At 35.6% G+C, this 21509-nt stretch overlaps 1 protein-coding gene across 5 annotated transcripts in view; it reads right to left on the bottom strand.

Moving 5' to 3' along the window:
* Positions 1-10: 10 nt before the first annotated feature.
* The window catches only part of dpp6b (dipeptidyl-peptidase 6b), a 147239-nt gene continuing 125740 nt past the window's right edge, over positions 11-21509 (bottom strand). For all 5 annotated transcript variants that reach the window (XM_058751837.1, XM_058751853.1, XM_058751830.1 and 2 more), the window contains 18 exons: positions 17131-17285; positions 15872-15969; positions 14723-14849; positions 14379-14417; positions 14197-14304; positions 13420-13511; positions 13208-13255; positions 13023-13135; positions 11080-11133; positions 9754-9852; positions 9597-9666; positions 7252-7446; positions 7099-7153; positions 6177-6294; positions 6020-6078; positions 5094-5166; positions 4902-4975; positions 11-1550 (listed from right to left, as the gene is read on the bottom strand). In XM_058751837.1, the coding sequence (XP_058607820.1) occupies positions 1401-1550; positions 4902-4975; positions 5094-5166; positions 6020-6078; positions 6177-6294; positions 7099-7153; positions 7252-7446; positions 9597-9666; positions 9754-9852; positions 11080-11133; positions 13023-13135; positions 13208-13255; positions 13420-13511; positions 14197-14304; positions 14379-14417; positions 14723-14849; positions 15872-15969; positions 17131-17285 (1727 nt within the window). In that variant the 3' untranslated portion in view covers positions 11-1400. The remainder of the gene's footprint in view (positions 1551-4901; positions 4976-5093; positions 5167-6019; positions 6079-6176; positions 6295-7098; positions 7154-7251; positions 7447-9596; positions 9667-9753; positions 9853-11079; positions 11134-13022; positions 13136-13207; positions 13256-13419; positions 13512-14196; positions 14305-14378; positions 14418-14722; positions 14850-15871; positions 15970-17130; positions 17286-21509) is intronic.

Below are 21509 nucleotides of genomic sequence, written 5' to 3'. Positions count from 1 at the left end.
ACAAACAGAATAGCTTTCAAAATGCTTTATGTACAAGGTACACACAAGTAGGGACCAAAACAGTTGTAATTTACACATCAGTGCATCTGCTTACAAGACAGGATTTCACTTACAACAATAAATTCAGTGGAACCACATAGGAACATTCAAGCTGTCAAAAGTAACGACACGTAAATAGATACATTAAAACAAAAGAAACCATCTTGCCACCATGCCAAATTATAGAGCAAGAAAATATATTCTATGAAAAACATTCTTCAAAGACCTTTGTAACCACATATGACATAAAACCTCAAACAAAACACAGACCTGCCCAAAGACGCTAGTCCTATGAATTGTATTCACAGTTAATCTACTGGATTACTTTACAACTCAACTAGTACACAGGACTGTAAAGAAAATGTTCTTGGCAGGATTGTGGCATGGTTCTCTTTGATAACATAAAACTTCATTTCTAAACTTTTTTTTTTTTCCATAAATTATTCGTCCTACCTCATGGACTGCCTGTCTTTAGCAGGTATACTCCAATAAGGCACAGTGACTAAATGAATATCCAAAGACATTTGCAGCTGCACTCAAAAAAAAAAAATTAAGACTGTCCTTTTCATAATGGGCCGATTCACAAATGAACAATATGCCATTGTGCCGACATGCGGACGCGGATATGGATACTTACAACAATTGATTGATTTTAAAGCAACCGTTTTACAGTAGCACGTTTGATGAACAAATAGCCTCATGAAATGCACAGAACAAATTCCTGTATAAATTATGTACATGATTTATGCACATTTGTTCAGCTCCAATACTTTATGTAAATGACCAGAATCAACTGACAGGTGAAATGGTTTTATAAATATTTTGCGCAAATTCATTCAGCATGAATAGGCCCGATAATGATGACATTGACGACAGAAACAAATGGGTTCACAGGGACATTTATACCCAAATAAAGGACCTAAACTGGTTTGAACTCAGAACGTTACGCAGAAGGGAAAATAATGCTATTGAGTAAATCTGCAGCTTTTTATTCCGGCCAATCGTTCTTCTGTATATTGTGCTGTCATCTCTTAAAGCTTTCTGTCAGCAATGCATGAATTACAGAACACAAGCAAAAGAGTTTTGACCGAATCACGTCCGTCCAGCTGGTTTTCTCGCACTGCTCGTGTGGTGCTGTGAGAATGAAATGGTTCATCATGTACCTCCACTGGTTCTTGTATCGCCAAGTCATTCAGATTCTTTCCTGGAGCCAATGAGCCAATCAGAGTTGAGGGGCGTGGTCCATGCAGAGGCTCAGGAGAAGCCATCAGAACTACCATGGGGATGGAGGAGGGTGGGGTGGAGGGGAGGAGTTTGCATATTGGGCTGTAAGCTGGTTTGAGCTGGATCTGAGTAGAATGTTAACCATCATCCTCATTGTCCTGCTCCAGTTTCTCTTCAGTCAGTATCTCTGGGGGTCTGAAACACTCCACGAAGAAGTTGACCAGCGACTGACTCAGATGTAGCTGCGACTCTCTCAAGTGGAGGAAGTGGCCTTCATCTGGGTAGATCTGACGGACAAGCAAAACACTCATTCACTCAAGAACAAATAATTTTACCTCATTAATTTGTCTGATTCTGAATATATGTGTGTGTGTGTATATATATATATATGGGCCATTCCACCAAATGGGTGCCATTTGCTTCCAAAACTCTTCAAAAAATAAATTATTTTATTTAAAAACCTTTTTTAAAGACTGAATCTAGTAATACACATATTTAACTATTCAAAATCTGTATTGGTCCATCTCAGGTAAATTTATTTAATTTGTTACACAGTTTTTATATTAAATAACGAAAAAATAATAAATATTAAATTAAAATTTATATTAAAAATAATAAAATAATATCTTTTCAGTTTTTCTATGAATATTGTTTTCTTATAGCGCAGCTCACATATACCATTCCATAAATGAGTCTAATACATAATTGCCACAGGACAGAAATTTCAAGTACATTTTCTGTCATGCAGGACTGTAATATAAAACGCAGGAACAACCATTGGTTTTCTCAGGGCAAAAGCATTGTCTCAGTGTGGATAGAAGGCCAAAACATTGAGAAAAAGATGCATTTTCTCAAATTTATCTAGATTAATATGGGTGTAGCCTAATTTTTACATTAATATATCTGATGACACTACTCACTCCTCTTACTTTTACTCAGTTATTATACAGTATATAAGTATAGGACATATGAGTAACAGGACTGAAAGTAACAGGATTGAGATTGTAGGATAAAATTAGCAAAATACATATAATCTAGCCACATGGAGTACATGCTAATATTATGAGAATACTCAGCAAATTATAGTGATTCACCAAAGATTTGTATTTTTAAAATAAACAAGTAATGTCTTGTTTAAAGTAAATAATTAGGTAACAGGAGAGTATATTTATAATGACGCTCCAAGCCACCGTTACAATATCATCAAATATACAGAAAATAAAATAAGACCACATGCTTTCGATCATTTCATTGCCTTCAGAAGATCCAGATGTTGCAATATTATATTGAAAATGTGTCTTATGGGGGGAATGTGTTAGGGTAACAGGACTGAGTGAAAACCTGGGGACACGACTAAAATGTGTATTTTATCCAAAATATTATACATTTATTTTGAAATAAATGTGTTTAAAGAATAGATGGGATATGGAGGTACACAAAAATGCAAAATAAAAATTATTTCTGAAGGATTTTAAACATTATATTTCATGTTAAAATGTAACGTTAGACACTGGGGACATGTACAAATGCTATATTTTCAGTGTTAAGGTAGTTTTTAATAATTTTTTTCAATTATATATTTTACATTTGCAGTTAGATTAATGTGCAGGACACTTTGCTTAATAATAAAATGTAATTTATTAATCACGTACAGTTTCATTACAGTTTATGAGTGTTTTAGCATGTTACTATGCGGTGTCTGAGCGTGTTTTGAATTTTGCTAGGGTTTCTAAGTGTTTTAGCATGTTGCTAGGGTGTCCGAGTGATTATTAAAATGTTGCTAGGTTGTCTGAGTGTAACATGTCTCTAAGGGTGTATAAGTGTTTTATCATGTTACTATCCGTTTGTTTAAGGTGTCTGAGTGTGTTTTGCATGTTGCTAGGGTTTCTGAGTGTTTTAGCATGTTACTAGGGTGTCCAAGTGATCTTTAACATGTTGCCAGGGTGTCTGAGTGTTTCTAGCTTGTTGCTAGTGTGTCTGAGTGTTTTAACATGTTGCTAAAGGTGTATGAATGTTTTTATATGTTATTAACTGGTTGTTAGGGTGTCTAAGTGTTTTTTGCATGTTGCTAGGGTGTCCGAGTGATTTTTAACATGTTGCTAGGGTGTCTGAGTGTTTTAGCATGTTACTATGTGGGTGTCCAAGTGTTTTTTGAATTTTGCTAGGGTGTCTGAGTCTAACATGTTGCTAGGGTGTATGAGCATTTCATCATGTTACTATCCGGTTGTTTAGGGTGTCTGAGTGTGTTTTGCATGTTGCTAGGGTGTCCGAGTGATTTTTAACATGTTGCTAGGGTGTATGAGTGTTTTAGCATGTTATTATCTGGTTGTTAAGGGTGTCTGAGTGTTTTAGCATGTTGCTAGGGTGTCCGAGTGATTTTTAACATGTTGCTAGGGTGTATGAGTGTTTTAGCATGTTATTATCTGGTTGTTAAGGGTGTCTGAGTGTTTTAGCATGTTGCTAGGGTGTCAGTGATTTTTAACATGTTGCTAGGGTGTATAAGTGTTTTATCATGTTACTATCCGTTTGTTTAAGGTGTCTGAGTGTGTTTTGCATGTTGCTAGGGTTTCTGAGTGTTTTAGCATGTTACTAGGGTGTCCAAGTGATCTTTAACATGTTGCCAGGGTGTCTGAGTGTTTCTAGCTTGTTGCTAGTGTGTCTGAGTGTTTTTAACATGTTGCTAAAGGTGTATGAATGTTTTTATATGTTATTAACTGGTTGTTAGGGTGTCTAAGTGTTTTTTGCATGTTGCTAGGGTGTCCGAGTGATTTTTAACATGTTGCTAGGGTGTCTGAGTGTTTTAGCATGTTACTATGTGGGTGTCCAAGTGTTTTTTGAATTTTGCTAGGGTGTCTGAGTCTAACATGTTGCTAGGGTGTATGAGCATTTCATCATGTTACTATCCGTTGTTTAGGGTGTCTGAGTGTGTTTTGCATGTTGCTAGGGTGTCCGAGTGATTTTTAACATGTTGCTAGGGTGTATGAGTGTTTTAGCATGTTATTATCTGGTTGTTAAGGGTGTCTGAGTGTTTTTAGCATGTTGCTAGGGTGTCCGAGTGATTTTTAACATGTTGCTAGGGTGTATGAGTGTTTTAGCATGTTATTATCTGGTTGTTAAGGGTGTCTGAGTGTTTTTAGCATGTTGCTAGGGTGTCAGAGTGATTTTTAACATGTTGCTAGGGTGTATGAGTGTTTTAGCATGTTATTATCTGGTTGTTAAGGGTGTCTGAGTGTTTTAGCATGTTGCTAGGGTGTCCGAGTGATTTTTAACATGTTGCTAGGGTGTATGAGTGTTTTAGCATGTTATTATCTGGTTGTTAAGGGTGTCTGAGTGTTTTTAGCATGTTGCTAGGGTGTCCGAGTGATTTTTAACATGTTGCTAGGGTGTATGAGTGTTTTAGCATGTTATTATCTGGTTGTTAAGGGTGTCTGAGTGTTTTTAGCATGTTGCTAGGGTGTCCGAGTGTTTTTTAACATGTTGCTGGGGTTCCGAGTGTTTTTTTTTTTTTTTTTAGATCAGTACATGTAACAGTAATAGTGATTCTTGATGCAGCAAACACCACTAAAAAAATGTTAAATAATTCAAAAACGTAAAAGTCAATAGCTGAGAGCTTTAAATAGCGGCTGATCAGCTCTTACCTGTAATGTATAATTAGCTTTCTCATTTATCAGGTGGGTGATAAATTTGGCCGTGTGCTGAAAATGGACTTTCTCTGTGTGAACAGAAAGAAATGTTACACACAATCCAGTGTCAGTTAATCAAATGAAACAAAAGCATGTATTTAAGAAATAAAGTTAAGCACAAGAAGCTTTGTTCAAATCAAGGGTTACCATCAGCCGTGGGGTGAATTATCAAGAGTTTTTTGTCCCTCAGTTGCTCCATGTGGTCTGTTAAACGCGCCATCTGAAGAAATACAAGCCAACACCATATGTAAGAGAGAGTCCTGGAGAGATTACTTAAAAATCATAGTCTGTTACTGATTACAAATTATATATTGTACTCAGTAATGTAATCAAGATTACTCATTTTAGGTAAAATGACTACTTTTGGATTACTTTTAGATTACTTTGGACATAACTTGTTTATAGATTTAAATGGTATTATTGTTTTGAAAACAAGAGAAATAAAATATATGACCATTAATTGACATCAGCGAACTTGCAAATGTGTTGAAATGACTGAAATATTAATTTTAAATCTCAGGGGGACTTCAAGTAGGTATTTTAGGTCAAAGTGGTTTGACTGACAAAAAGTTTGGGAATCCTTGCATCACAAGAAAAAAACAATTGAAAAGAGAAGAAAGAATGAGGGATAGTCAATAAATAATTTAATGCCATCGTGTGAATAATTTGTAATCATGTAATCCATAATAAGTAACTGTAATCTAAATTAACATTTTAAAATAATATGATCTAAGTACAAGTACTTAAAGGGTTACTCCACCCCAAAATGAAAATGTTCATTTTGTAATCATTTACCCCCATGTCGTTCCAAACCATTAAAAGCTTCATTCGTCTTCGGAACACAATTTAAGATATTTTGGATGAAAACCGGGAGGTTTGTGACTGTCCCATTGACTGCCAAGTAAATAACACTGTCGAGGCCCAGAAAAGTATGAAAGACAAAAGGGTGGAGTATCCCTTTCATTTTTGGGATCTGATTTCAAAATCCAGATTGCATGTAATCAGTTACTATCCTGCTTGGTAACAGATTTGTCTGAGCTGACCCTCAACCATCTCATGTTGCTGTACATTACCTCATATTCTCTCTTACTGGCTTGCGGCGATCCTAAATAGCGTTCAGAAAACGCAGAAGCTGCGGAACAGAAGATCATGATTAACATTGAAATGAGATCATTTTATTCTGATGAATGAATGACAGGCATGAGTGATCAAACACTGGATATGACATACCGTATAAAGCGAAATCAGTGATGGGAGAGATGGCCGTGCCACACTTGATTTTGAATTTAAACATATTTGGATTTTCATCTGAGCGTAATAGTCGGCTGGCCAGGTATCCTCCATATGCCTGAAGCAGACAAAACAGGTTATTAGTGTTGCAGGAACATAAATGATGGTGAATGACATAAACATGCATCACATTTCATCAAGAGAAAATTAATATGAATTCAACAATACAGACCTCCTGAAGGGAACATGAAATCAAAACCAAATCTTACTATGTGTTCCTGCTTTTAAATTGAATGAATCATCCCTGTATGCTGTTTTTTTCTTTGAAATCATTCATCAAAATTTAATAACGATTGCTTTCCGGGCAGGGTTATTATAGTAAACTAAAACTATTTTTGTTCATTGATAATGTAGCTAAAATAAAATATAAATAAATTAAACCTAAATAGTAATATTTAAAAATTAAAATTAAAATCTGGAGATTATCACGTGAAACGAAACAATATCCAATCAGAAAGCGAGCTGACAGAAGATGGAAGCATAATAAACACAGTCATGGTGCAGCACAAAAGCATTTGGCAGCAGAGATGGAGGATCAGCTTGTCAATTTGTGGCAACGGCAGGAGTGTTTAGTGTCACTTTATACAATGTGTCCTGTAAAATGTGTCCTGTAAAACAATGTGTTCACAGTCTGGACTCTTGGTTGAAAATCTGTTGGTGTGTGGTGTGCTGTCTTTGTCACATCGCGGCACACCACACACTATAGGAGCAAAAAGGTTAAATCTAGGATTTTTTGTCCTCATGTTTGTGGTCTCTCACATTTTGAAGATCTTATAAGATTTTAAAAATCTTTTGGTGTGTACCCAGCATAAGTTAGTAGCATCACTACACTCATTCCCCAACAGTCACCAGGCAAACTCACCTTTCCATGAACTCCAATTCTTGAGCCGTCAATGTATGGCTGCTGTGATATCACTCTGTAGAGAATCATAGAACAGATGCAAGCGTGAAGTAAAGTGTTCTCTGAGCACTGATGCTGCTGTAGTTTTAGTGTCGTTCGTGTGGATGATCTGACCTAAGAGCTTCCAGCTGGTCTCTCTCCTCAAACTCCCCCAGTTTCTTCTTGATGCGGTGGAGGAGGTTTGTGCCCTGAAAGCCACTGCCACGGCCGTCCAGACGCATGACTATGGTGTTGAAGGAGCTGACCAGCACCGTGGTCCAGTCCATCTGAAACTGCTCCGTCACCATCTGACCACCGGGGGTGCTGTCCCTACCAGAGTACATCAAACGCGTCAGAACATCTGATCAAACAAAAGCCTCAAAACAATACCACAGTAAATTCACTATATCAAAACTAAGCTTCTATTTTGTTTTTATACGATTTCTAATAAACCCACTGGGTGAATGTCACAAATTATGTACCCAAAAATTATATATATATATATATATATATATATATATATATATATATATATACTGTATATAGCACTGTGACTTGACTTGACACTTTGCACTTTTCTTGACAATTAGGCATATTTACAAAACAAAATGCAATGCAAAAATACCTCCACTGAAAATCATGCTGGCCTGACATAGCTCTGTATTTGTGTGTCAAAACCTGCTAAGGGATAAACTTAGAAAAAAAAATATATATTTTCACTATTATTTACAACAGGATCTGCATTTTCATGGGTTTAAATAAAAGATTTTTGTTATAAGAGACAATAAAACAACATTATGCATCAAAGCCACTCCTTTCTGAGTAAAAGTGAACAGTCAAAAATCAATTTGCAACAACTGAATATAATATTTTTGACAAGCCATTCATGTCAGTCTCTGAGGAACATGTAATTTATTTAAGCCATAACATAAAATAAGTATAATGAATTACGCTAAAAGCATTTCAAACATGTCCAGCATGTTTTATAATTACCCAACAATCAAACATAGTTTGCCTCTCATGCATGTTATATAGTCAAAAACTTCAGATCAGCTGTCTGTCGATTGGAATATTACAACTAAATCTACATAACACACTATCACTGAATACTCGTCTTAACATATCAATCACTTCACTGAATACTTGCCAGCTAAGAAATAAATAACTATTACCTTACGATTAATCTGTTTTCAAATCCACATGATTTGAATATTATGATGATGTCTGTCAAAAAATAACATGCACAATACATGGTAGTATTTACATCAAACAGAGGTCCAGTGAGTACATGCATTACCTGGAAAACCCACACTAACCGATGTTTTGAATGCATCATAGCTTTTCAAGAAGAGGGAAAAAATGGTAGCCTAAGCGGCTTCAACATGCTGTCTGTCATAGGCAATACTACATAATACATAACGCACATGAGTATTAATTTGTTGTTCTTCACTCTATGAAACTGAATTGGAATGATCAGAGAACTGAGTGAAATACTTCACACCACATGCTAAAGATGATAAACGCCAATCCAACTTCAGTGTTAGTGAACATCATTGTATGTTGTTTTGACTGACATTTTTATGCATGAACTATGCATTCCGATTATTGATTACTTGAGATTCCTGATTTGAACATTTTCAATAAATGTCTATTCTTGACTGATCCCCCATAATTTTGGCAATAGATGAACTTTTAAATGTGACCCTGGACCACAAAACCAGCCACAGGGGTCAGTTTTATACATCATCTGAAAGCTGAATAACCATTGCTTTCCATTGATGTATGGTTTGTTAGGATCGGACAATATTTGGCTGAGATACAACTATTTGAAAATCTGGAATCTGAGGGTGCAAAAAATCTAAATATTGAGAAAATCGCCATTAAAGTTGTCCAAATGAATTCTTAGCAATGCATATTACTAATCAAAAATTAAGTTTTGATATATTTACGTTAGGAAATTTACAAAATATCTTCATGGAACATGATAATTACTTAGTATCATAATGATTTTTGGCATAAAAGAAAAATGGATAATTTTGACCCATACAATGTATTTTTGGCTATTGCTATTTGGCTATTGCTACAAATATACCCCAGCGACTTAAGATGAGTGATCTTAAGATGTGTCCCTCTAGCCTCCAATCTGACTCCCATATGCTGATAGATTCAGGAATTGGACAGGTGATTTTTATATTTTCTCAGCTGCTCAGTTTAAAAGATACTGTATATATGTAATGAGAACCAGAATGGAGCAAAATAATGTCACAATGCAAAAAAAAAAAAAAATCTACATCAAGCCAACAGCTTTGCAACTTCACAAAGCAACAGCAGCACTGATGTAGCCACAATAGGCAAAAAACGTTAGTACAGCTTTGGTGTTTACTGTTTTTAGTCCGGTCTTTGCTGTGTTCTTGTGTTTTGACTGCCGTGTGGTTGGTGTGGATCATGTGTCAGTTATTCTGTGTGTGTGAATCACTTACACCAGCAGCAGTAAGGGGTAGTGAGCCGTTTCTATAAACCCCGCTGGCTTCAGGATCTGCATGTTCAGACCTGTGCAAATGATGGGAAAGTTACTGTACTTTGAAAATCATCAGCTTTGTGAAAACTGACTCGGAGAGTTTGCTGTAAGATACTCACAGTAATCATCTATGTTGATCTTTCTGTACTCTACTCTGGGCATCTGAGTGTTGTTCACAGTGGTGTTCAACTGCTCATTGAGCTCCACATCCAGCAGCTCTGAGGGAGACAGAGTGAAACACATACAGAAATAATCAATAAAATATACCGTAGTTTGGGGCAGTAAGATCTTTTTAATGATTTTGAAAGTTTCTTATGCTCACCAAAGCTGCATTTATTTACAGTAAAACAGCAATATTGTGAATTTGTTTTACAACTATTTTCTATTGTAATATATTTTAAAATGTAATTTATTCCTGTGATGCAAAGCTAAATTTTCAGCATACATAACCTAATCCTTCAGAAAGCATTCTGATATGCTGATTTGGTGCTCAAAAAAAAAAAATAATAATAATTATTATCATGTTTTATTTTAATATTAACATTAAAAACAGTTGTGTTGCGTAATATTTTTTGGAAACCATGATAGTGTTTTTGAGGATTCTTTGTTGAATAGAAAATTGAAAAGCAAATATTTTTTCAAAAAAGAAATCTTTTGGTAAAAACATTATACTCTCACTTTTGATCAAGTTAATACATGACAGTATTAATTTCTTTCAAAAAACAAGAAAAGTCTGACCCCAAACATTATTACTTTTGCATAGTAATAAAGCACACTGGTAAAAAAAAAAAAACATCTACTATAATATAATTAAATATGAATGATACTGTATGTTTTTTCCCCCCATCAGAATACACAGGTAGTTTTGAATTGAGAAAAGGCCACTTTTTCCCCCAGAATGATGTAGCTACAACAATTACCAGCAGGGGCTAACAGGGTCATGCTAACCAGCTAAACCCTGACCTCTTGGTGTAAAAATACTGTTATCTCTTAATATGGGCGTCAAAATAAACACACGACTTGCTGTGAATCCCTAGAGTGAGTTAAAGCAAGGGATCAGTCTGTTTTGTCCTGCTTCCTCTTTCCCCCAAGATGCCGATGATAATCACTGCTAATTATGCTAAACACACAGCCGTTCTCCATTGTCTCCGCTCACACTCTTACAGAAGAGAACCTGGGGACATGGTGTTCAAACAATTCATCTGACACCATTCGATAAATCTTTATCTCACATTTGAGGTGTTTTGTGTAGCGTTTATCTTCAAACACATTTAACCTTCGAACACCGTTGATAGAGCACATATCTAGGTCTTCAATCGTGTCCTCTGGGTGAGAAATACCTTTCCAGTGAAACAAGCTCTTGGGTGCAGAGCTGATAAAGTGAATGTGATGGTGTGTCTGTACCTGCTGATAGTGTTTAATGCAGTAACAGACTGAGGACTCACTCTCGTACTCTCCGTCTCTGGTGCTGTACACGGCTGTGTGAGGCACACCGGGACCTGCACGCAAAAACACAAGAGAGAACACAAGATTAGTGTCTGACAGCATATACATTCATGTCATCCCATCTCACAAAAACATGCTGGGCTTCCTTGTGTATCTGTGCATTACACTATGCATATTGTGTGAGTTATTATGTATGTGAAATATAACCTATTTCAAGTAAAACACATCTCTAAATGGCATGTAACCACTTTATATATCGCTCAGATGATTTCTTCCAAAGTGGGTGATTTTTGGCCAGGATAGCATCCTAGCATCTTGTAATGTTAATTAAATGTCTGGCCTCATGCAAGTTACCAAAGCCAAAGATGTCTTTACTGTCACTTTTAATCAATTTAATGCATCCTTGCTGAATTAAAGTACTGGAAATTCTATTATAACAAATTGTTCTGACTGTAATTACTGATCAGATGAGATGTGTTCAAAGATGGTTTTGTGGGGGTCTTTAGGAGTTCATCAATGCACTCAAACCCCCTTTTGGATCACTAAACATGGAAAAATTATACAGCACCTAAAACTGACCTTTTCTATCAATGCTTGGTTTGATCCACACAACAGGTGGGACGCATCAACTACACAAGAACTGACAAGAAATGGTCTTTCTGTGCTGAGGTCTGGAGAAGCGTCATGCTGCAGGGAGCATAAGGCTCTGCTCTGACTTCATCTAATTAATAACACAAACACTGACCTTTCCTTGTGCTCAACAGACCCTGCTAAACTGATCAGTGACCATAGCAACCACGCTTTATTGTTGATAAAACACACAGCAGGGTAATGATGTCATGACTAACACACTCAGATCAGCCAGAGTCACTGAGCCAAACACTCAGCAGTGAGCGGTTACGTAAAGAGAAGATCAAATTAGAAATAAAAAATCAAAATGATTGAAACACTGTCTTTATATTCCATTTTATTTCTGGTCTAATAGTGCGTATTGCCTATTATTGTGGAATGATCCATTTCAATAAGATAAAATATGGACTATTCTATTATGTATGAAAGGATATTAGATACGAAACTAGCAATATAGCAATGTAGAACAGCATCAAAATGCAGCAACTGACCAATCAGAATCAATTATTCTAGAGAAACCATGTAATAGAGTGCATTAGTACCTGTCCACTTTTTCAGCGTCGTTGGTTCCATAAGTATTTTTTTCTCTTTCATTTTTCTCACAGGGATTTAAATAAAAAGTGTTACTAGCCATGAACCAAACCAGCCAGTTATGAGCAGAAACTCAAAATAACATTTACTTGACGCAAAAAAGTAAATGAAAATCGGACAAAAAGACCAAGTTACAACACTGTGTACTTAAAGATTTCGATGAGGGAAAGAACTACAATCCCATGAACCATTGCAAATGACATAATCAAATTAACAATGGGGAAATATAAAAGTATCAGGTTGTACAGAAACAATATATTTTAAGTTTGTTGCAAAATATTAATATACATACAAATATTTAAATATTTTGAGTGTGTAGGGAGACGTGATTCATTCACGGTGCTTCAAGTTCTGTTCACTGTGACTCTCTAATTGGTGGAATTTTCTGTACAGCATCCTGGGTAATATAGTTTTTCACTACTAAACATGATTAATTGAAAAATAAGCCGAATTAATGCAAACAGATGGGTTCAACAGAAGCACATACACTCGATTAACAACCCTGGGGCTCACAACAGGTCTGTCTTTAAAGGTTTATCAGTTATCAGAGTTTTTGCCTCCGGTTTGGTTCATAGCTTGTAACTCTTCAACAAAGACTTTTTGAAAATCCCTATGGGTAAAGTAAATAATTCTGGTAAAAAATTCTTTTGAATTAAAAAAAAATCTGTTAAAAAAATCTTTAACATAAGACAAGATGATTTGAATAGAAAAAGCATTAAACCTTTGCAGTTGAGAAGGAAGTAGTTAGCATCTGGACTGAATGATCCACTGACGTATCCGCAGCTTAAATTACAGGAAAGACAGCGGCGGTTGAAGGATCCTGTGGTGTTGGCGCTAAAAAACAACACGTCATCAGTGCAATGCTTCCCAATTACATCAGTGTGTGTGTCACATCATCTGTCATACCTGTAGAGGTGACGCCGTCTTGCATCGTCTTCTGTACTCAGAAAGTATCTGCAAATTATTACAGATAACCATTTTAATATGTTACACAAGCGGTTAATGGCATATTGCTTTATTTTAGTTTTACTTATTTTATTTTTTTTACGTTTTTATTGACAATATAGATAGAATCCAGCATCTGGGTCTTTTGAATGCTGCTGATCACACAAGCTTACACAAGTTTGGTGTCCTCGTTGTAAGCTAATATCTCTGTCACGTCCCAGTCTCCTGACGTCAGCGACTGTAGCGTGTCTGTGCTGCTGTTGGGCTAAAAAAACATGCTGTTAAAGGGATAGTTCACCCGAAAATGAACATCTGCGGTTCATTTACTCTCAGGCCATTCAAGATGTAGGTCACTTTTTTCTTCAGTAGAACAATAAAGAAGATTTTTAAACTGCTGAAAACATGGTCCTTGGTGATTCATAAAATACAAGTCAATGGCTACCGGCACCGGCATCAGAAAAAGCACATCAGGCAAGACAAAATTGATACCTGCGGCTCCTGATGATATATTGAGGTCTTCTGAAGAGAAACAATCGGCCTGTGCAAGAAACTGAACATTATTTACAACATTACTACCTATGTAATCCATAGCCTCAGGCAAACAGTCCAGAGAGATGTCTGGTTCACGTAATCTATGGATTACAGACAATAATGTTGTAAATAATGTTCCGTTTCTTGCACAGACCGATCATGTAAGAACTCGATATATTGCCAGGAACCACAGGTATTAATTTTGTGTTCGATGATTTGCTTTTTTTGGCTTGCATTATATGAATCACCAAGGACCACGGTTTCAGCTGAAAATCTACTTTATTGTTCGACTGAAGAAAAAAAGTCACCTATATCTTAGATGGCCTTAGGGCGAGTAAATTAACAGAAAATTTTCATTTTTGGGTGAACTATACTTTACACCTTCATAAGCAGCGTGTAGTTTCTCAGTGACAGCTCACCTGGGAAGTGGACATGGATATGTGGAAGAACTTCCCTCGGCCGCCCTGTGGAACGGCTCGGGTGAAGAAGAACCGGTATCCGTCTCTGGAGAACAGCGGGGCTTCGTTCTGCAGAGAGATTCAGGAACGTTCGAGCAGCACTCTTACACACACATCCCACACACTCGTGATGCGTGACTCACCTGTCTGTGAAGCCAGCTGTCACTCTCATCTTCATGTTTCTGAAAACACACCGACAGATTATTGTTTTTTCTCCGTATGTCTCCTATTATTCGACAAAGTCCTTTATATATACAGCCGAAGCACTGACTAATCTTTTCTTTCATTGAACTGACATGCATTTTAATACATTTGGATGCAACAATAGGCGCTGTCACCCTTCCAGCCTTTTCTGGAAAACTTAAGGTCATGACGTAATTCTCACACTTTCATTTGTGTCATTTTACAGTCTTAATGACTTAAGCATTATTATAAAACATGGACAATAGTGATAATTAAGTGTGTGCTGATGTTTATCAGAAGGTACCTTTGTGCAGATGCCTGTGGTGGCCTCACACAGGGTCAGGATAGAGTTGTTCTGCGCTCGGTTCAGCCAGTTTACTGCTAGTTTGGTGCTGGTTGCCCACTTCACCATGGTGATGTAGTAATCTTTCCTACAAACGAGGGAAGCTGGTTAAAATACCACTTAGAGTCTGTGTACATTTCTTTTGTGGGTAAATGTGTTTGGACAAAATGGATTTTGATCATTAGCTTAATTCAAAAATGCTCTATAAGCTTTTCTTAAAGCCATTTAAGCCATTCTTCTGTTGAGTAATGCAGTCCATTAGTGTGACTGTAGCCTGTTTACAGAGTTTGTTAAAGAGATACAATATCATTCAAAAGTTTGGGGTAAGTATTTTTTTTAAGAAATACAATTTTTTTTTATTCAGAATGGACACATTAAATTGATCAAAAGGGACAGTAAAGACATTTATAATGTTAGTTTCAAATAAATGCTGTTCTTTTGATCGCTTTTTCATCAATGAATCCTGGAAAAATCTATCATGGTTTCCATAAAAATATTAAGCAGTTCTATCATGGTTTCCATAAAAATATTAAGCAGTTTTCAACATTGATAATTATAACAAATGTTTCCTGACCAACAAATCAGCATACTAGAATGATTTCTGAAGGATCATGTGACACTGAAGACTTTAAAAACACAGTAAAAATGGTTGTTTTATATTATGGTTGTTATTTATTCCTGTGATGCAAAGCTGAATTTTCAGCATCAATATGTTTTGATGCTGAATATTGAATATATTGCAGAATATTGATGCTGAAATTTCAGCTTTGTTATTTATCACAGGAATAAATAACAACTATAATATAAATCAACCATTTTTACTGTATTTTTACCAAATAAATGCAGACTTTCAAAAACATTAATATAATGTTACTGACCCCAAACATTTGAATGGTAGTGTATATTGTCAAAATGAAAGCAAAAAAATTGGTTGTCAAAAGTCAGCCCAAAATAGTTTTTTTTTTTTAAAGGTTTTAATATAATTTTTTAGATGCCACTTGGTTTGACATTTTAAAGGTCCAAATACTTTTGGGGATCACTGTAAACTCCCCAATGCAACACATGAGCATGATAAAGCATGTTGTTGTGTGGTCACTGGCAGATCTTCACCTGATTCTGGGGTCTTCTGGTTTCCTCATCCTCACTGTGTGTAAAGGGCCGTTCAGACTCACCACTGACAAATAGATATCAGGGTTCTCTTCCCCAGCCTACAGAGGCAACAGAGATCTCATCACAGGACCCTTAAAGGGGTATTTCACAAAAAAATTAAAAAAATTTCTGTTGAGCACTAATGAAGATATTTTGAAGAATGTTGGAAAACAAACAGTTGCAGGTAGCCATTGACTTCCATTACATGGAGAAAAGAAAAAAAAAATACTTTGGAAGTCAATGGGTTGCTGTCAACTGTTTGGTTACCAACATTCTTCAAAATATCTCCATTTGTGCTCAACAGAAGAAAGAAACTCAGACAGGTTTGGAACAGCTTGAGGGTGAGTAGATGATGACAAAATGTTCATTTTGGGGTGAACTATCCCTTCAAACTGCATGATTCTAGAATCATTTGTGACAAACACCACAAAATATATTTTGTGCAAACAATTTTCATCTGTTACAAAGGTCATGGGTTCAATTCCCAATGTAGGCTCTACTTTGAGTGCACTGTAAGCTGCTTTTGGGGGAAAAAATCTGTCTGGCAAATGAATAAATGTAAATTAGGTATGTTGCATAAAAGGATAAACATGCAGATGGACAGTTATAGCTTGCCATAACTATTATAAAACCCGATTCAGTTATGTCACTATAGTGCTAAAAGGGATAGCTCACACAAAAATGAAAAATCTTTAATTCATTGTCAAAATGAATATTTTTAATATTCTCTCATCATTTTTTATCCATCCATTGAAGCAATATGTGCATGCTAGACGCTTGAGGAGCAATGAGGTTTGTTCTCGAGCATCAAGCAAGTATGAAAGAGCTTCTGTTGACCAAATTTGATGTGCTCTATGTATGTGAATAACATAATAAAAGCCTAAATTAAATGTGTTTATCATATAAAGCGATCAGGTCTGTTTATTCACTTTTTCAAGCTTGAAAATTTTGGTCGTATTTCAATGGATGAACTAAAACAATGAGGGATATAACAAATACCTTCTTTTGTCTTCTGAAGATAAACCAAAGTCTTATAGTTTGGAAAAACATGATGACAGATTTCTCATTTTTGGGCGCACTGTCCCTTTAAATGTCACTCAAAACAACAGCAACCATCAGATCCCATTTCAAGGTTACAGAGACACTGGAAGATACTGACATTGAGGCACACACACAACCAAGCCTTGGTTTGATCATAAAAAGAAGCTGCAGGGATTTACTTTAGGGTAGCGGTACTCCTGTCCGCTGGGATACAGCGCACTTGTGAACATGGGTATCTCCATTTTGGGCACCAGAGTGTCATTGATGGTGGCATATCCCAGTCTGAGACCATCTGGTGACCACCAGTGAGCGATGTGACTCTGGAAGATCTCCTCTGTGAACACAAACAAATGAAACACGAGTGAATTAAACACAAACTCAAGCTTTATACTAAAGAAAGTCTACACTGCACACAAACAAGTGACACATGTCCTGTAAAGCTTTGTTGCGTGGTGACCGCATCTCTGTCAGATCCTAATATGTGTTAAAGGATGAAATATCCTTTCAAGCAAACGTGGACAGAGACAGCGGACATGCTGTAAAATACATAACTGCAACATGTGCAAAAACAGCGCGTGTGATTTATCGCATCCATTTGCCTGTAGGCTGCTGCCTCGGCAGTCTCATCCATCACTCCACACAGCTGACAGCCGAGAGCTGGAGGAGGAACAGAGCGGCGTCACACGAGGGAATGTAAAATATGACTGTCTGTAACACTGCAAACTGGACCTAGAGCTCATTAAGACATTACGTAACCTACACAAAAACAACACGGACAGGGCTAGTTTTATTTGTTTGCTTGTTTATTTATTTATTTACTTTTTGGTGCAAGAATAGGGCCTATTCAATAAATTACTATGCAAATTGTGGTATTAAAAGCAACAATCTGCTTGATGATTTAAACAGAAATTCATTCATAAATATAATCCCTGATGACTACAGATGTCAATGTTTTGTATAATTGTTCTGTTCAAACCTGCATCACCAACATGAGCACCTGGACATTAACCACTGCACCATGGCTCCAAATTTTTAGAGGAATAGTTCACCCAATAATTAAAATGTTGTCTTTTTTTTTTTCAATTTAATGTCAATACAAACCCAAATGCTTTTCTGTGAAACACCAAATGAGAACTGAGAACTTTGATTTTATTTGATCTGTCAGAGCTATTTTAGTAACATTTAAATACTTTTATAATATTTATTTGTTTTTATTTTTGCTTAAGTTTTTTTTTTTACTAATATTTACATACTTTATAGTATTTCTTTGATATTTTAATTTAAGTTTTAGTAGCTCTGTAATGTGCATTTGTCATTTTAATATTTAATTCTAGCAATATTTATATAATTTTATAGTATTTATTTTCTTTTATTTTTATATTTTCAGATTTAATTTTAATTTTAGTTTAGCTAAAGTTTTAGTAGCTCTGTAATGTGCTTTTAATATTTCTATTCAGATTTATTTAAGTTTTTTAGTTGTAGTTTTAGTATATTTCAGTGCCTCATCTAATTTTATTTTAGTAATATTTATATTTAATTTAATTTAATTTCAATTTTTTTCAGTACAAAAGCTACAACAAAAGTTGATAAACATAGCATGAAAACACAATAAAATGGTTACTCATAGTTTCATACTACCATCCACTTTTGTTTTATGGAAAGAAGGAGCTTAAACATTCTTCAAAATATCTTCTTTCATGTTACATGAATTACAAAATTTACATTTTTCCCTACAATGCTATCTGTTGTGAAATGTGAGACCACAGGGTGGCAGTAGAAGTCTTTACACAGCAGAGAATAAACGGACGCGGTAAGAGCATGTGACTAAGAATAGCCTCAGACTGAGATGTTAATTTAGTATAAAACCAATTACCAGCATACAATACAGTTCAGCATGTGTCATAAACAAACATGCTGCCAATGTGCCCTCATACAGCAGGAACAACAGAACTACAGAGCTGAGAATGACTAGGAAAAACAATGTATGATTAAGGTTATATAATACTGGTCTGTTTGCCTGTAATAATTTGAAAAATATATGGTCAGTTGTATAAACTATGAAAAACAAATGCATTGAGTTTATTACCCCCAACATCCTAGAAATAACATTCTCATTACAACTAAAGCCACAGAGGTAAATCAAAGGTTGAGTCAAGTAAAGGGTTGCGTGTGTTTCTGGAGGAATCACTCATCCTGAGGGAGTGAGAGAGATGGTTCACATGTGAATGAGTCCTGCGGCCCGGCAGAGGAGCAGTGATTTTACACCATTAACAGCATGTTTGACATGACTCAAAAATAGATGTGGTCATCAAATAAAGAGCGTCCAGAGCCCAGAGGAGAAACATCCCCATGCTGTCAGGAGAAAAACCGATCAAAATTACACAAATGAATGAATCAAGAGTATAGCACTGGCCTGCCTGACTGACTTGATTGGAAAAATCTGAGATATAAAAGTCTCTTCTGCTCAACAAGGCTGCATTTATTTGATCAAAAATATAATCAAATCTGTAAAATTTTGAAATATTATTATCATTTTAATCAAAAGCTTTCTATTTCAATGTATATTAGAATATAATTTATTCCTGTGATCAAAGCTGAATTTCCAGCATCATACTCCAGTCTTCAGTGTCACATGATCCTTCAGAAATCATTCTAATATGCTGATTTGCTGCTCAAAAAAACTCTGTGAAAACACTGCTTACTTTTTTGTGATACTTTTTTCATGATGTTTTTTTTAGTGTGCAAATTAGCAGTACTAGGTTAATGCAAACTATTATTTACATCAGGCACATTTGACTCGTATTTGACTATGTAGTAAAATGTTTATTTGTGCAAGTCCTACTTTATATAAACATTTAATGATTGAACACCACATAAAGGCTCATAATTTAAAAAGTTTACATGATTTCGGTCTCTGTTTTTTTCTTTTCCTCACTAGTGGAGCAATGACAAAATATTATTTTAGTAAACAATTTCCCACATTTCAATAATAAAAGTGTCCATATTTCAAGTGAGTGCACATTACTGCAAAGCACATAAACTTGAAAACTAGTCGAGATTTAATACAGATGCAGAGGAGTTTCAAACTGCTTGAAGGATTTTACTGACAGAAGCAAAGCTCAGCGATGAAGAGATGTGATATGATAAACGAGCTACTGCTGACCTGCTTTACTTCTGCTCATAAGCACAGCCCATCATACACACACACGCGCTGAAAACTGAAAGCCAGTTTGACTTTCTTAATACATGGTGCTGGTCTTATGGTGCAAGTGATTCAAAGGGAAAAAAAAGTTTTTGTAATATCTCATCAAAATGTAATAACTGGCTCTGCCTATAAAACGGCTTTCCTTTTCAGCTGATGTCACCAAGGCCACTTCAATTTTAACCAGCGGCATTTCACTCTTCCACAATTAACTGCCAGATGGATAAAATATCTTGAAAATTACTTTAAAAAGCTTTCTGTAAGCTCACTGCAGATCTGTGTGTGTGTGAATTTGAGTGTAAGCAAACACTTGATATAGCTAATAGAGAAAGAAAAAACACAAGTCTAAATGAACATAGTCCTAAGGCAAACATAGTATTTTAGGATGAGATGCTACAATCATCATTATGAGAATTAAAATCATAACGATTGTGAGAGATTATACACAAATGCTGTCTTAAATCACACTATTGCACAATGGATTATAAAAAGGGTTAATCTTGAGCTCACATCCCAATGCTGTTCATATGCTAACAGGTCTACTAATATCTACATTTCATTAACAAAGGCTGATTTTTTTTTATTTTTCAGTTTAATATGGAGTATGTTTAGCATTTATATGCTTATGACGATTGAATGTCACATATTTGGCTGCTTTTTACACATATTTGTATCTGCCAGAGTAAGGTACTGAAAGAGTTTGGTGCATCTACTGCTGTGAAATGAACTCGGTATGACCTTGAACAGGTTCAGAGACAACAGCATTAATGCTTTAATCTAAATCCCATTCATATTTTTCCAGAAAAGGTCCTTAGTGACAAGTATGAATAGAGACAAATGTGATACGTAATTGCATTTACAGTAAGTATTCTTCCTTGCAATTATGGGTAACACTTTATTTTAGGGACCAAATCTCACTATTAACTAGCATGCACTAGCTGGCATATTGGCTGTCTTTTATATAAAGCACATGTTGATGCCTTATTCTGCATAACCATATTTTAGATCCCTTAATCCACTCCAAACCTAAACTCAACAGCTACTTTATTTTGGCAAAAACAGTAGCCTAGTTAATAGTGAGAACTGGACCTTAAAATAAAATGTGACCCAACTAGGTTTTGTACAAGAACAGTGTCCAGAATAAGGACAAAGACAGAAACATCTCAAAATAATTTTGTCTTGTAGAAAATATTAAAATATCTGTTAAGTCCATTTCATCAGGAAGGTTTTCGCTATTTATATGTATTTTTCAAAATGATAACTTTATCTTGCAAAATCTGCCAGATCTAAACTAATAAGCAGAGATGTATATTCCAGCAATGTCGTTCAAATAAAAATAAAAAGTAATATATTCAT

The sequence above is a fragment of the Onychostoma macrolepis genome, chromosome 02, assembly GCF_012432095.1.
Source record: "Onychostoma macrolepis isolate SWU-2019 chromosome 02, ASM1243209v1, whole genome shotgun sequence".
NCBI classification, from domain to species: Eukaryota; Metazoa; Chordata; class Actinopteri; order Cypriniformes; family Cyprinidae; genus Onychostoma; species Onychostoma macrolepis.
The sequence above is the reverse complement of the archived record's forward strand: the minus strand, read 5'-3'. Positions and strand labels throughout refer to the sequence as shown.